Raw genomic sequence first — 15,859 nt, 5'->3', positions numbered from 1 at the left:
CGCTTCTCCTAACCCGTGGGAACACAGGAGCGGTTGCCAGTTTGTCTTCAGGGAAGGCCGAGCAGCTCCTCAGGGGGCTCTAATATGGAGCCAGGGTTGATGACCACCTGCTGGCCTTGGAGATGACCTTCAACCCCCTCAGAGTTGTACCCCAGGCCTCTCACTATCACCAGCTCCCTATCACCTTCTGCTAAATCTGGCATTTACTCTGCCTGAATGACTCTTCCTCACCCTGAAACGCTTGCACAAAAACCTCTAGGAAGCCTTTCCTGATTTTTCTCAAGTACAAGTCTTCACTCGCCTTCACAGAGAGACTCTACCATCTCTTTTGTCACTTAGCCCTTACATTATAATGACCAGTTTGAGCATCTTTCTCTTCCTCTCCACTAGGAAACACTTGAGTCCACCAAACCAGTCACTGCCAAATTAAAACTCAAATCTAGATCTCATACCTTATTTTCAGTTATACTCCAATGTAACCAAAATGAACATTTCCTTATCCCATCGCCCTTAGAAAATTTACTAGTGAATGAAAACAGCTATCGTGGGATATCTCTGGCCTTGACGTGTGCCACTTCAATATAAGAGTCAAACAAATAGTGAACACATAAGACCATATGAAAATGGTTCTATGGAGAGTTGGTGGGCCACACTCTCACTGCTTTACAGAAGCCTATGTGCCAACCAAGTTTAGTAAGATAATTTGTCGTCTCTGAATTTTTTTAAGTCAGGAAAGATATTACTGCACATGAATCCACTATATCCACTGCACAGAATTCACTATTCTGGGAGTGGATGTAGGTACCATTTGCAGGAATGTATTGTAGGCTGTAATTTGTTCAGTCCTTACAACAATCTGATGAGGTAAGAGTTTTTTTTCTTTTTCAGAAGTAAATAGTTGAGGATCAGAGATATTAAAATATTGTGCCCTGAGTCACACAGCTATTAAGAAGCAGAACCAGGATTCAAACCAAGCAACAACAACAAATTTGGAATTCTTTCCAATGCATCACACAGCCTAAAGAAACTGTAAAGGTGTTTTGTTAGTCTTAAAAGAAGTAACTGTGCTTCATAAGTATCAGTCACCAAACTGAGGTTTCATAAGCGAAAAATTCTGAAGGACCCTCATCAGAGCATTATTTTGCTGTATAGAAATAAAGGATTCATTCATAGCACATAACATAGAGTTCTCTGGTCCTCTTACCTGATCATATTTTTGTGACACCTCTTTCCTTCTATTTTTATTTTTACTCTAGTCTCTAGATTATGAACAAGTACAAAGCATGCAACTTGGTATCGCCGTCAAAAACAAAGCTGAATTTCACCAATCCGTAATCTCTCAATACCAAGTCCAGTCAACCCCACTCATAGTTGAAGTAATAAATGTGAGGGAAGGAATTACATTCCGTCCTTCTTCCAAGATATTTACTGTCCAAAAAGGCGTAAGTAGTAGACAGTTGATCAATTATGTCCTGGGAACCTATCAAGCCATTGATGAAGACACTGGCGAAGTTGCCTCATTTGTCAGGTGAGAATAACTTAATATCTCGTTATTCCTTGATGAAGTTTCTCTTAATTTTATTGAAGTATAGTTGGTTTACAATGTTGTGTTCATTTCTTATGTACAGTAAAGTGACTAAGTTATACAGATATAATCTTTTTCATATTCTCCATTTCAGTTTATCACAGGATATTGAATATAATTCCCTGGGCTGGACAGTAGGATCTTGCTGTTTACCTTGACTAGTTTTAATTTATAAACTACTGCAAAATAATATCTAAACTACTCTATGCCAAGAATGTAAAGAGATACAATGGTAACCAACTCAAGGACCTATATAACTCAAGAAGAGATGTGCTAGGAGCTAAGGTAGCAAAAACATAAGTGAAAGTGGAAGTGAAGAATGACAGCCTGTCTAGTGAGATCTAGAAAAAGTGTCATGCAAACTTTCAGTTGAGCCTTAAAAAAGTAGAATTTCACCAGAAGACCATGGTGTAGTCAGACATAGAACAGTACCTACAAAGCATGGTGCCTAAAATAATAAAACACCATGAAAAGTTGCTGCTATAGTATAAAGAACAAGGACAGTTATTTTACTGAGCAGAGCAGAAAATTTAAAACCCAGGCTAACATATTCTCAAGGCTTATGAAATACTCCTTGTCTATGCTAATATGTTAATTTTCTGCTGCTTTTTAAAAAGCATATTTCAGAGTCTTATGGAAATACATTAAATATAAGTCATTTTCATTAAATAGGTAACATTCCATGTTTGAAAAAAAACTTACTGTTTTCTGTTACAAAACAGATATGTCTTGGGACGTAATGATGGTGGTTTGCTAACGATTGATTCAAAAACTGCTGAAATCAAATTTGTCAAAAACATTGATCAAGACGTTACTTTCATAGTTAACAAGACAATCACAGCTGAGGTTCTGGCCATAGATGGTAAGAAAAAAATATTATTCCAATTGGCATTTCTTTATGAATAGATGCTTTTGATTACTAACACATTACCTTTATCACTGCATGCATATGTGCTAAGTCACTTCAGTCGTGTCCAACTCTTTGCAACCCCATGAACTGTAGCCCACCAGGCTCCTCTGTCCATGAAATTTCCCAGGCAAGAATCCTGGAGTGGGTTGCCATTTCCTTCTCCAAGGGATCTTCCTGACCCAGGGATCGAAACTGCGTCTCCTGAGGCGCAGGCAGATTCTTTACCACTGAGACACCAGGGAAGAACCTTTATCACTAGATAAAGTTGATTACCTTAGGGGCCTTGGGTCTTAAGTCTGAGGTGGCTAAACCTAGGCAACGACTGAGCATCCTAGGTTCTCAATGGAGTTCGCTGGACCAGTGAATTCTGGGTTTAGTCCTACTGCTTGCTGTGGTTGGCGCAAGAATTTCTTGACTTGAGAATGTGGACAAAGATTGATACAGAAAGCCTATCAGGGAAGCTCAGCTCAAATGTGAGGTGCCTTTGTGAGTTACTTACACACAGAGTGACTTACTTACACACAGAGTGACTTACTTACAGAGACTTATATGCTTATATCACAGAACAGGAAAAATCTTCTGAAAAATCTTCTAAATGAAGCACCTGGTCAAAGCACATTGACTATGTGCTTCCCTAAGTGTAAAATTAATTTATACTCAAGGCAATCTCAGCAAACATAAAAATAAAATAAAAAATCATATTATCTGGAAAAACAGAAAAGAGCACTAAGGGAAACAACAGAAGTAATTCTTAATCCCATCACTGAGAGATCTTATATCTTGGGTAATAAAAATAAATCATAGTTTATTCCAAATATTTTGGCTCAAGCTTTAAAAGCAGAAATCTTCCACATAGTCTGGGCTCGTGCACTAGAATATATTTAATAAACCTATTATTTTTATGTTGATTTCATTTATAATCAGTGGAATTTATCACCTTAAAGGTCTTGGTTCCAATAACTTTGAATTAATAGCTGATGCTACTAATTAAGGTGGCTCAGAGGTAAAAAATCCACCTGCTAATGCAGGATTCCACCTGTGGGTCGGGAAGATCCCCGGGAGAAGGAAATGGCAACCCACTCCAGTATTCTTGCCTGGAGAATCCCATGGAGAGAGGAGCCTGGTGGGCTACAGTGCAAGGGGTCACAAAGAGTCAGACATGACTTAGTGACTGAACAACAACAAGCTACTAATTAAAGACAGCAGCCAAGCTGATAATTAGATTTCCTTTTAACAAGGTACAGAAATTGGGTGACATCTTTTTATTTGCAGGAATAACAGACACAATTTCATGAGTACACACACTAATCTGGTGCACATGAGATAATTTTTTTCTAATATTTATTTATTTACTTCTGATTGCACTGGGTCTTCTTTGCTGTACTCAGGCTTTCTCTAGTTGCAACAAGCAGGGGCTACTCTCTAGCTGTGGTGCACGGGATTTTCATTGTGGTGGCTTCCCTTGTTGCGGAGCACAGGCTCTCAGCTTCAGTAGTTGTAGCATGAGGGCTCAGTAGTTGCAACTCACAGGCACTAGAGCACAAGCTTAGTAGTTGAGGTGCACGGGCTTAGTTACTCCACAGCATGTGGTGTCTTCCTCGACCAGTGATCAAACCCATGTCCCCTGCGCTGCCAGGTGGATTCTTATCCACTTGTGCCACCAGAGAAGTCCATGCATGTGAGAGAAATTTTATGGGCTTATTTGTTTCTTTGTTTTGCACAACTTGCTCTGGATAGTTCTCTAACTCTAAAATGTTATTCTTATAGAAAACACTGGTAAAACTTCTACAGGCACCATAATTGTCTATGTACCTGATTTTAATGAAAATTGTCCAACAATTGCCCTGGAAAAGGAAGTAGTCTGTAGTTCATCACCTTCCGTGGTTGTCAGAGCTTCACCACTGCAAAGGGATAAATATGCTGGCCCCTATGAATTTTCGGTGGAAGGGCAAAGCGTAAAACTTCCAGTTGCATGGAGTATCTCAGGAACAGATGGTGAGTAATTGTAAAGCTGCTTCCACAAATGAAAACTGCTGCTTCTTTATATTTCCAGAAGGTTAAGAGGGAGTCCATTTGGGAGCAGGTCCTTTCCAAGAGTAATTTTAAAAATTCTTTGCAATGAAGATGATGTCCTATCCTCATGAATTTCCTCTGTCTTCAGAAAAGGAACAATATAAGATATTCAGTTCAGTTCAGTCACTCAGTCGTGTCCGACTCTTTGCGACCCCATGAACTGCAGCATGCCAGGCATCCCTGTCCATCACCAACTCCCAGAGTTCACTCAAACTCATGTCCAATTTTAAAAATTCTTTGCAATGAAGATGACGTCCTATCCTCATGAATTTCCTCTGTCTTCAGAAAAGGAACAATATAAGATATTAGCACTATTTAAAATTTTCTGTTTTTCTCATGCGGACTCTAATTATTGGATATTTTTATATTTTCAATTTTTTATCTGTATCTCCTCAGTAGACCAAAATAAATAAATAATGAAAAGATTACAGTCAGGCACCTATTTTACTGCTGAGCTGTTTAGATTTCTAAATACATAAACTTTTCCTAACTGGCCAGGCTGTCAGCAGACATGAAATACTGGAGGGGTCAGCCTGCTCAAGGTTGCCCCTAGTCTGTAACTAGTCAGGAATCTTGAAAGCATGGTAGGCTGAAATTCTCAAACTCATAAGCCAATGGGCAAGAGTTAATCCATCCTTACTTTTCTCCTAACTTTTATCATGCTAATTTCACATTTCCTATGTTTTCCAGGAATCTCATAGAAAAAGCCATTAAACATAATAAGAATCTTCTCTCTTTTTAGATTTCATAGTGACCAGCAGGGCTTCCCAGGTGGCTCAGTGGTAAAGAACCTGCCTGCCAAGCAGAAAACACAGGTTCAATCCCTGGGTCGGGAAGATCCCCTGGAGAAGTAAGTGGTGACCTACTCCAGTATTCTTGCTTGGGAAATGCTATGAACTGTAGGCCGCCAGGCTTCTCTGTTGCAAAGGAGCTGGACATGACTTAGCGACTGAAAAACAACAAAAGTGACCATCGGGCCACTTCAAGTCCTTTGTAAATGAATCGCTTGCTCTTTTCTGAAATAATGTATACCCAACTGAACCCCAACAGCCCTCATAACTGCTCCAGTCTCACCCTACTATTTGTAACAGTGATGTGTCAATTGCGGCCCTATTCATCCAAAACAAGAAGTAGTTTTAAGAGCCAGAGTCACCTTGTCCTACCGCTGACGTGTTTGACGGTTCCCCTACAGCTACGTCCGCACTCCTCACAGCCCCACAGCCAGTCTCTCCCGGAGTGTACAGAATCTCCATCGTGGTCACGGACGGTGAGGGGAGGCGGTGCGCGACACCAGAGAGCTTGACCCTGGAAGTCTGCCAGTGTGACTACAGGGACATCTGTCAAAGTGCGCCTCCGACCAGCAGCCCTAAAACTGTTAGAGAGGGGTCTCGGATGGGGGCTGCCGCCATCGGCCTGCTATTCCTCGGCCTTTTGCTGCTGCTGTGTGAGTATGCCACGGGGATGGTAGCATGTGCACGGACAAAGCATCTCTGCAGTTGTATTAGAGGCAGAGCTCACAGGGTGAGGTGGGGCCGGGGGGTGCGTGGACATTTTCAGGAAGAACCAGAAATGCTTAAAGTTAACAAGTGACTCGCCAACAATCTATATTTATAATACAGCAGAGCAGGTCATGTATGTTAGACATACAGAAACCAGCACCAGAGAATCAAAGAAAGGCGAAAAGAAAGCACAGACAGTCTACACACTGCCTGTAGTGTTCACGGTCAAAATAATGACTTTATCCAAGATCGCAGCACTTTCTAAAATGTCTATTCCCTCTACAAGTCTCATGAAATTCTAAAATACAATAGAGTCCTGACCAAAAAAATTTAGGAAAAATTCTAAGATAGCATAAGCTTTGAGCTTTACAATGCATATAAATATATCGCACTTTGAGAAGTTGTTGCTTAATCCAGAATTTCCTCAAAACAGCTTTTCACCTGAAAATACACTCCTTTAAGGCTCAAACTTAATATGATGAAGTTTACTGAACACATTAAGGGAATTTACATACATGTATTTTTTTCTTTCTTTTTTATGTTTTTAAATTATGAAAGTATGATAACACATTTACAGGAGAGAGTTGGAAAAGACAAAGTTATTTGTATTTAGATACATATGTTTCTGTTATAGTTCCACTACATATGACAATTATTTTTTAAGTAGGTAAATGAAGATTTTTAGAGTTGCAATATCAAACTCTCAAAAACTAACAAAATGTACAGAAATATAGAAGGACAGAGTAGACCTGAAAAGCACTAGGAACCAATTCAACATAATTAAGATTCATACAATTTTCACACAATAGTAGGATACAACAAATTCTATTCAAGTTCCCATAGGCTATAAACTAGGAGACACTGGACCATACCCAGGGATATAAGACAAGTTCCATTCCGAGAGGGAGAGTTGCTGAGAATATCTGAATAAAAGACCAACATGACTTTATTTGTATTTTAGAAAGATAACACTGACAGCAGTGTGTACTGCAAATTAAAAAGGGAAGAACAGTTAGGGGGTTATTGTAATATTATAGCTCACATGGGATGATGGAGGCCAGGTTTTGAGCCACGGCATAAGACTGGAAAGGAACAAATATGTATGTGAGGCACAGTTGGAGTAAATGGAGAAGATCTGGAGACTAATGGATAGAATGAATGGATGAGAAGTCCAGATAAACCACTGAATTCAGTTGCTACTGAAACCATTAAATGAAATTGAAAATATCAGATGAAGTGCAGATAAGTAGGGTGGCAACCATAAATCTGATTTTGAAATGTTGAATTTTGAGGTACAGATATATCCTCTAGGCTACTATGCATTTGAGATTGTAGCTCAGGATGGCAGTCAGAGGAAATATACTGTGATATTCCCACAGTCATATTTGCTTCATGTGATCCTACCATTTGCAAAAGATCATATCTTGAATTTTGTGGACAGAACATACACGTTTCTGTGGAAACACAGTCAACACTTTGAAAAACTTCCTCTGGATGTGTATATAAAAATCGAATACATATCGTACATACAATGATCAACAAGACTTCTAAAAGACTGTTATACTCATCTAAAAATACTGACCATACATATATATATTCATCACTTTTCAAAACGAATTTGCCCACTTAAAATATTCAACCCTTCCCATACATTTAATTAAGTCATAGAATTGAGGATGGCAATAAAGAAAGCCTTTAAAGGTATCATTTATATGAACATTATGTTAAATTCTGAGAAAATGTGCTTTGTCAACTTATTTTATTTTATATACTTGGGCTAATTTTTTCATCATGTATTTACATATATATATATATATGTATATATATATGTAACTGACCTAATTTGTATAACTGATGTATCTCATTCAAACAATACTGGGGAGTCCTCATGGCACTCAATACCATCCTTTATCTTCATTAACTCATAATCCTCACAACAATCTATGATACTATATATCCTCCCATTCTTAGGATAGTTAATGGAGGCAAGAAAAGATGATGTAATTTGTCCAGCTGGTGAATGGTGAAGCCAAAATTCAAACCCTAGAAGACTGATTCCAGAGACTATATACTCTTAAACCCCTCACTAAGCTGCCAGTAAGTGAAAGAATTCAGACTAGGATTTAGTGTCTTCCTTCTGCAGGGCAGGACTTCCCTCATAGCTCAGTCACTAAAGAATCTGCCTGCAATGCAGGAGACCCAGGTTAGATTCTTGGGTCGGGAAGATCCTCTAGAGAAGGAAATGGCAAACCACTCCAGTATACTCGCCTGGAGAATCCCATGGACAGAGGAGCCTAGCAGGCTACAGTCCATGGGATCACAAGAATCAGACACAAACTCAGTCGGACACAAACATCCAGCAAGCAGGGCAGAGGTGGAAGTGGGGTCATCAACCTCCCAGCCTGGGAAGTGTTTCATTTCTTTCTTGGCCTATTAGCCTGAGAATGATGCTAATCTTTATTGCCAAGATGTGACCTATCTGCACAGAGAGAATGATAACTACCCAGGCAGGAAGGCCCCTCCAAGCTAAGGATTCCTAAGTCACCATTAAGGGTGTAATGATATTAGATCATCAGTTGCAGGGGGAGTTTGTAGGTTAATGGCTGTTCTATAAAGAGATGTTTAGAGACCAGATTACCATATCATTATAATGCCCACCTAAAATCTTGACTATTCAGGTGTGTATTCACCCCACATCGTATACTGAGCTTCAATATGTACAAATAAAAGCGATAATAATAAAAATATAGAAAATAATTGAGGAAATGAATGACCACTTTTATCATTCATCAAACAGTGCCTCTTTTAAGAAAATATATAGGTCACAAGAATGATCTGTCTCCTTCAGTTTCATAATTTTGTGAAATTTTAGTATGCTTAGTTTATAAAATTTTACCTTGTAGAAATTAATCTTGCTTTCTATTAGATTTTCCATAAGCATTAAAGATACTGTATTTCTCTGTAATGTTTCCAACAATCGCCCTGTCAAGTCATTTCCAAGTGATTCAAATGTTCTGATATTTTGTTTTCCTTCATACTAGTGGCTCTCCTCCTGCTGCTGACCTGTGACTGTGGGGCAGGTCCTATTGGAGGAGTGACCGGTGGATTTGTCCCAGTGCCGGATGGTTCAGAAGGAACAATTCACCCGTGGGGAATCGAAGGAGCCCAACCTGAAGACAAGGTGAAGATCCACTTTATAAAACATTTACTTCACTCATACAGAGCAAAATTCAATTTACATGCTACATAGAAAAGGGGGTAGAGGGGTATAAAAAATAAGACTCCTGACCATCAAGGACCATCAAGTGCTGAAATGAACGGAGCCTTTTAGGACCTTAGCTCTTCAGATGTCACATCATAAAAATGGTTACTCCTGCAAGAATTTGGAATTCTTGTAATGTCTCCATTTAAAAGGGAGTGTATTTCACTTATATTGGTGAAATCTGGTTAATTTTTAAATATATTTTTTGCACATTGTTTGTAGGAAATCACAAATATCTGTGTGCCACCTATAACTGCCAATGGAGTTGATTTCATGGAAAATTCTGGTAAGTCAACATCAAATTTATTTCTGAAAGGAACAATGGGTTAAATAAGAAATATTAAAAACTAAGAAATGTTCTAAATTCTCTCCTTAATAATTTGTGCACATACTGAGATATTACCACTGAAACAGGGTTTCAATGAATCGGTTTACTCTTAGTATAGCAGTCTATTTTGTGACCTAGTTCTGACTTCAATAAGTTCATTTGTCTACTGATATCACCATTTTTACTAGCAGATTTGTTATATTTCTCCAAACTTCAGTAAACTGAAGTATAGCTCTCTGATAGTTGATTACTAATTTTTTAAAAAGTTAAGGATTTTACATATACAGAAAAATGTAAAGGAGAATATAAAACACACTATGTACCCATCATCCAACTCTGCCTGTTAACACTGGTGATATTTGCAGTTAAAGTGCTGTGTGTGCCCATCCTAGATCTTGTTGCCCTTCTCTCTTCCCCAGAACAGGAACCTGATTTCAATTCAATAACCAATTCTTGTATTTAATCATGGGTTTCCCTGGTGGCTCAGTGGTAAAGAATCTGCTTGCCAATGCAGGAGATGGGAGTTCGATCCCTGGGTCAGGAAGATCCCCTGGAGCAGGAAATGGCAACCCACTCAGTATTCTTACCTGGAAAATCCTATGGACAGAGGAGCCTGGTGGGCTACAGTCCATGGGATCACGAATTGGACACGACTGAGCAACTAAACAACAACAATATTTAATCGTAATGGGACAAGGATCGCTTGTGTTGTCATATAGGTCAAATTATTTATTTCTTTAGTTTACCAAATGACTATTTCATTCATCTTATCTCAGTATCACACTAAGGTGTAAACTAGAACAAGAAGCATGCTAAGTTGCTTCAGTTCAGTTCAGTTCAGTTCAGTTGCTCAGTTGTGTCCGACTCTTTGCGACCCCATGAATCGCAGCATGCCAGGCCTCCCTGCCCATCACCAACTCCCGGAGTTCACTCAAACTTACGTCCATCGAGTCAGTGATGCCATCCAGCCATCTCATCCTGGGTCGTCCCCTTCTCCTCCCGCCTCCAATCCCTCCCACCATCAGAATCTTTTCCAATGAGTCAACTCTTCGCATGAGGTGGCCAAAGTACTGGAGTTTCAGCTTTAGCATCATTCCTTCCAAAGAATCCCAGGGCTGATCTCCTTCAGGATGAACTGGTTGGATCTCCTTGCAGTCCAAGGGACTCTCAAGAGTCTTCTCCAACACCACAGTTTAAAAGCATCAATTCTTCAGCGCTCAGCCTTCTTCACAGTCCAACTCTCACATCCATACATGACCACAGGAAAAACCATAGCCTTGACTAGACGGACCTTAGTCGGCAAAGTAATGTCTCTGCTTTTGAATATACTATCTAGGTTGGTCATAACTTTCCTTCCAAGGAGTAAGTCTTTTAATTTCATGGCTGCAGTCACCATCTGCAGTGATTTTGGAGCCCAAAAAAATAAAATCTGACACTGTTTCCACCATTTCCCCATCTATTTCCCACGAAGTGACAGGACCGGATGCCGTGATCTTTGTTTTCTGAATGTTGAGCTTTAAGCCAACTTTTTCACTCTCCTCTTTCACTTTCATCAAGAGGCTTTTTAGCTTCTCTTCACTTTCTGCCATAAGGCTGGTGTCATCTGCATATCTGAGGTTATTGATATTTCTCCCGGCAATCTTGATTCCAGCTTGTGTTTCTTCCAGTCCAGCATTTCTCATGATGTACTCTGCATATAAGTTAAATAAGCAGGGTGACAATATACAGCCTTGATGCACTCCTTTTCCTGTTTGGAACCAGTCTGTTGTTCCATGTCCAGTTCTAACTGTTGCTTCCTGACCTGCATACAGATTTCTCAAGAGGCAGGTCAGGTGGTCTGGTATTCCCACCTCTCTCAGAATTTTCCACAGTTTATTGTGATCCACACAGTCAGAGGCTTTGGCATAGTCAATAAAGCAGAAATATATGTTTTTCTGGAACTCTTGCTTTTTCGATGATCCAGCGGATGTTGGCAATTTGATCTCTGGTTCCTCTGCCTTTTCTAAAACCAGCTTGAACATCAGGGATTTCACAGTTCACATATTGTTGCAGCCTGGCCTGGAGAATTTTGAGCATTACTTTACTAGTATGTGAGATGAGTGCAATTGTGCGGTAGTTGCTTCAGTCGAACCCAAATCCCCTATGTCTCCTGCATTGGCAGGCACATTCTTTATCACTAGCACTACCTGGGAAGCCTATAGAACAATAAGATCTAATGCCTAATATTCAAATTGTTCTTAATTCCATGCTTAGCAATAGATTGTTTTTAAATGTCCAGCCTGAAAAATCTACATAAGATCGCCCCCAAAATGTAACTATCTGTCTTTATCAGCTACCTTAATCCTTATTTGCTTCTCCCATTACATCACAAAAACAATATATTGAATTCTCTAGGAAAAACAGCTATCCATGAAAATGCAGAGTAAAGGTAACAGGCAGAATAGTCACAGCTCATTAAATTTCCATCAGGCACTAAGACACCTAATTAGCATTGGCTAATTTGCATGATTACATTATGTATGTTTCCTCTTTGGTTTCCATATTGAGCCAATATGACAGCTAAATTACAACTTCTTTTTTCCTGAAAACAAGCATCACATTAGAAGCCTTCCATGGCTGTGCGCTGAATATTTCATTTATATTTTTCCATTTCTGGCTGTTGTCACTGAAAATCTTTTTTATTTTTTTAATTGATGTGTTTTCAGAAACAATATCTCTCTGAAAACAATACCCTCTGTTACTCCCTCACCTCCTCTGTTACTCTCACATTACAGACTGTGGGGCGTTCCTCTCACCTTGAGCCATAAAATTGTATTTTCTCCCACATGCTGGCTTTACTTGGCATGTGCTCTTGGATATCAAAGATCAGTAAAAAACAAAACAAAACAAATCACAGCATGAGATGTTACAGCACTTTCTCCCCTGTTTTTAGAAGTCTGTACAAATACATATGCTGGAGGGACGGTGGTAGAAGGAGCTTCAGGAATGGAACTGACCACCAGGCTTGGAGCAGCTGCAGGATCTGGGGGTGCTGCAGGGTTCGGAGCAACCGCTGGTCTGAGCAACTTTTCCATGGGGCAGTCTGGGACGATGAGAACAAGGCATTCCACGGGAGGAACCAACAGGGACTTTGGGGAAGGGGCGATAAACATGAAATTCCTGGACTCCTACTTTTCTCAGGTAATCTGATGGAAAACTCTGTGGCTTCGTTGTCTTGTTTACATTAGAGAGCTTTCTACTTGACTGAACTTCGGTTTTGCACTTCAGTTCTTTTGCAGCTTTTTAAGACAAGAAAAAAGAGGTAAAGGCTCCTTGTTAAAAATAACAAGGATAACCTAAGGTGGCTGCCAAAATCCGGCTACTGGTCAAAAGAAAGAAGGGATGGGTAGACACAAAATGAGAGAACATGGCACCTCATTCCTCCCACTGAGATAACAGCAAAAAACAAAACCCTTTGCTTTTCATATCAGCGGCATCCTCTTTAGACATACAAAGCAGTTATTTCTCATTTCCTGTACCATAAAGTATGTCAGAATACATCGGCATACATTTTTCCCAGAGGGTTACAGTATTCTTCACATTGCCAAGGAGTCCATGTCCAAAAGTGCTGAAGAAACATTAATGACCCAAACATAAAAAGGGAAACAAGGGATGCGGTCCAAGATGAGGCAAAGTGTCAGGAAGCAGAGAATCTACAAAGGGACAGGGGTGTAAGGACAGAGAGGACGCTGGGAAGCGGGTAGCTTGCCTCCTGGTTGGTGCATCACTAGAATGGATCTCACCTACACCTTTGCTATCAGAGCTGTAAGTGATGGCATTTGGCCTGGTGGCCAAGCAGATGAAGGCTGACACAGTGTTTGAGGACAGACTGACAGGAAGGATCAGACTCCCAGTTAGGGGTCAGACTCTCACAAGGGTTACAGTGTCTTGGCCAAGGCCCCAGGCTGGTGAGAGCTGCCTCAGATGGAGAGGAAGCCTGCACCCTGCCCCACACAATGACCTGCAGTAACCCAAGCACACACAGGGATCTTCACAGATGGCCCAGCAAATAACCTCCAGGCTCCGCACACTTGCTCTGTTTGGCTAAGTCCATGTCAGTGCAAATCTTAAAACTCAAGAGTTCAAATATGAGCCTACAACAGACTCAAGTTTGAAGAAATATCAATTTCATCATTCTCCAAACACAGATAACTTCTGTAACAAGATTGCTGATATGGAGTATGACCTTACTTCTATCGTTGTTGTTGCTGTTCAATCGATGAGTCGTATCCTACTCTTTGGGACCCCATGAATTGCAGCACACCAGGCTTCCCTGTCCATCACTCTCTCCCTGATTTTGCTCAAACTCATGTCCATTGAGTCAGTGATGCCATCCAACCATCTCATCGTCTGTCGCCCCCTTTTCCTGCCCTCAATCTTTCCCAGCATCAGGGTTTTTTCCAGTGAGTTGGTTCTTTGCATCATGTGGCCAAAGAGCTTCAGCTTCAGGATCAGCCCTTCCAGTGAATATCCAGGGTTGATTTCCTTTAGAATTGACTGGTTTGATCTCCTTGCTGTGCAAGGGACTCTCAAGAGTCTTCTCCAGCACTGCAATTCAAAAGCATCAGTTCTTTGGCATTCAGCCTTCCTCATGGTCCAACTCTCACATCCATACATGACTTCGATGGATTACCTTAATCACACAGTCACGATCAAACGCTGAGTTCTACGAAAGGTATTACATCCTTCCCCTGAGTGTCTCTTACAGTTCATTTTCTCCTCTTGTCTCCACCTTTAGAAAGCATTTGCCTGTGCAGATGAAGACGACGGCCAGGAAGCAAATGACTGCTTGCTGATCTATGATAATGAAGGAATCGAGGCCCCCAGTTCTCCCGTCGGCTCCCTGGGTTGTTGCAGTTTTATTGCCGATGATTTTGACGAGAGCTTCTTGGACTCCCTCGGCCCCAAATTTAAAAAGCTGGCCGAGATAAGCCTCGGGATGGATGAAGAAACCAAAAATTCTCAGTCGCCTACCAAAGACAGCAGTTCTAGGGTTGATGCCTATGACCAACATGTACAAGTCCAGCAGTCAGAGTCTGTTAGGCACCAGACTTTGTCAGGCAGCCAGGGGGCATCTGCACTGTCTGCTTCCAGCTCTGTCCTCCAGCCCGCCGTTTCCATCGCTGACCCTTTGCAGCATGGTAGCTATCTGGTAACGGAGACTTACTCGGCTTCTTCTGGTTCCCTTGTGCAACCTCCCGCTGCCGTTTTTGATCCACTTCTCACGCAAAATGTGATAGTGACAGAAAGAGTGATTTGTCCGATTCCTAGTATTACTAGCAACCTACATGGTCCTACAGAGCTACGAGGATCAGGCAGTAAGATCTTTACAGAAGATCCTTCTTCCCGCCTGATATAAGCAGAGTGAACTGGAATTACATACTGGCCAAATACGGATACTTGAACCAAATTATCCAAAATAGCACAGCAAATCTCACAGTATTGGTCTGATTTGGCACTTATTTGCTACTCTTTCATAAACTGGTCATGATTACAGTCTAAATTGTCTAGTTTATATCCCCACACTGGATGTGTGGTCACTCTTACTTCTCAAATTCAAGTCCTAGCAGATCTTAAATGTTTTCTGAAATATCTTAAGATCATATTCAGTGGGAAATTTTCCTAATAATTTTTAGGAAAAAATGCAGTGTGTTTTAGTGGATTAAGGACTTGGAGTCAAGACCCCCAGTTCTTAAATTTTTCACCTTTGCTTACATCATTAGTAATGATGTAAGAATCATAAAGTCTTCGCTAAAGCATTTTGAGCTGCTTGGGGAAAAGAAAATAATTGCATTTGAACTTCTTCCATCTTCTTGGTGTTGGGAGACCCTAGGGACATCTTTTGCTCATGCTAAGGGTATTGGTTTACACATTAAACTTGGTGCATCTATATTCCTCATACTCTCACAGTAAGACAGTTTTGAAATAGAAGTATCATAGGAAATTTAGGAAAGTTCAGTATGGTGTAAATATTTTTGTGTTTTTTTAAATCACCTTGAAAGGATCTACCTAAAGAAAATATTTTACATTAAGCCCCTCCCTACACTTCTCAATAATAGCAATCCTGTGTTAATAGTCTTTGAAAATTACTCTTTATTTTTTAAATGTTAGTCGGTAGATGTAACTTACATATGACATGTAGTGATATTTATCATGTTAACAA

General features: G+C 40.3%; 1 protein-coding gene across 1 annotated transcript in view; it reads left to right on the top strand.

The window, feature by feature from the left end:
* DSG3 (desmoglein 3) overlaps positions 1-15,055 on the top strand; it is a 31,975-nt gene extending 16,920 nt beyond the window's left edge. Inside the window, exons 10-17 of the mRNA XM_052660371.1 lie at positions 1,257-1,528; positions 2,308-2,447; positions 4,263-4,490; positions 5,761-6,012; positions 9,109-9,248; positions 9,552-9,615; positions 12,590-12,837; positions 14,435-15,055. Coding sequence (XP_052516331.1) covers positions 1,257-1,528; positions 2,308-2,447; positions 4,263-4,490; positions 5,761-6,012; positions 9,109-9,248; positions 9,552-9,615; positions 12,590-12,837; positions 14,435-15,055 — 1,965 coding nt within the window. The remainder of the gene's footprint in view (positions 1-1,256; positions 1,529-2,307; positions 2,448-4,262; positions 4,491-5,760; positions 6,013-9,108; positions 9,249-9,551; positions 9,616-12,589; positions 12,838-14,434) is intronic.
* Positions 15,056-15,859: the final 804 nt, after the last annotated feature.

This window comes from Budorcas taxicolor, chromosome 22 (genome assembly GCF_023091745.1).
Source record: "Budorcas taxicolor isolate Tak-1 chromosome 22, Takin1.1, whole genome shotgun sequence".
NCBI lineage: Eukaryota > Metazoa > Chordata > Mammalia > Artiodactyla > Bovidae > Budorcas > Budorcas taxicolor.
The sequence above is the reverse complement of the archived record's forward strand: the minus strand, read 5'-3'. Positions and strand labels throughout refer to the sequence as shown.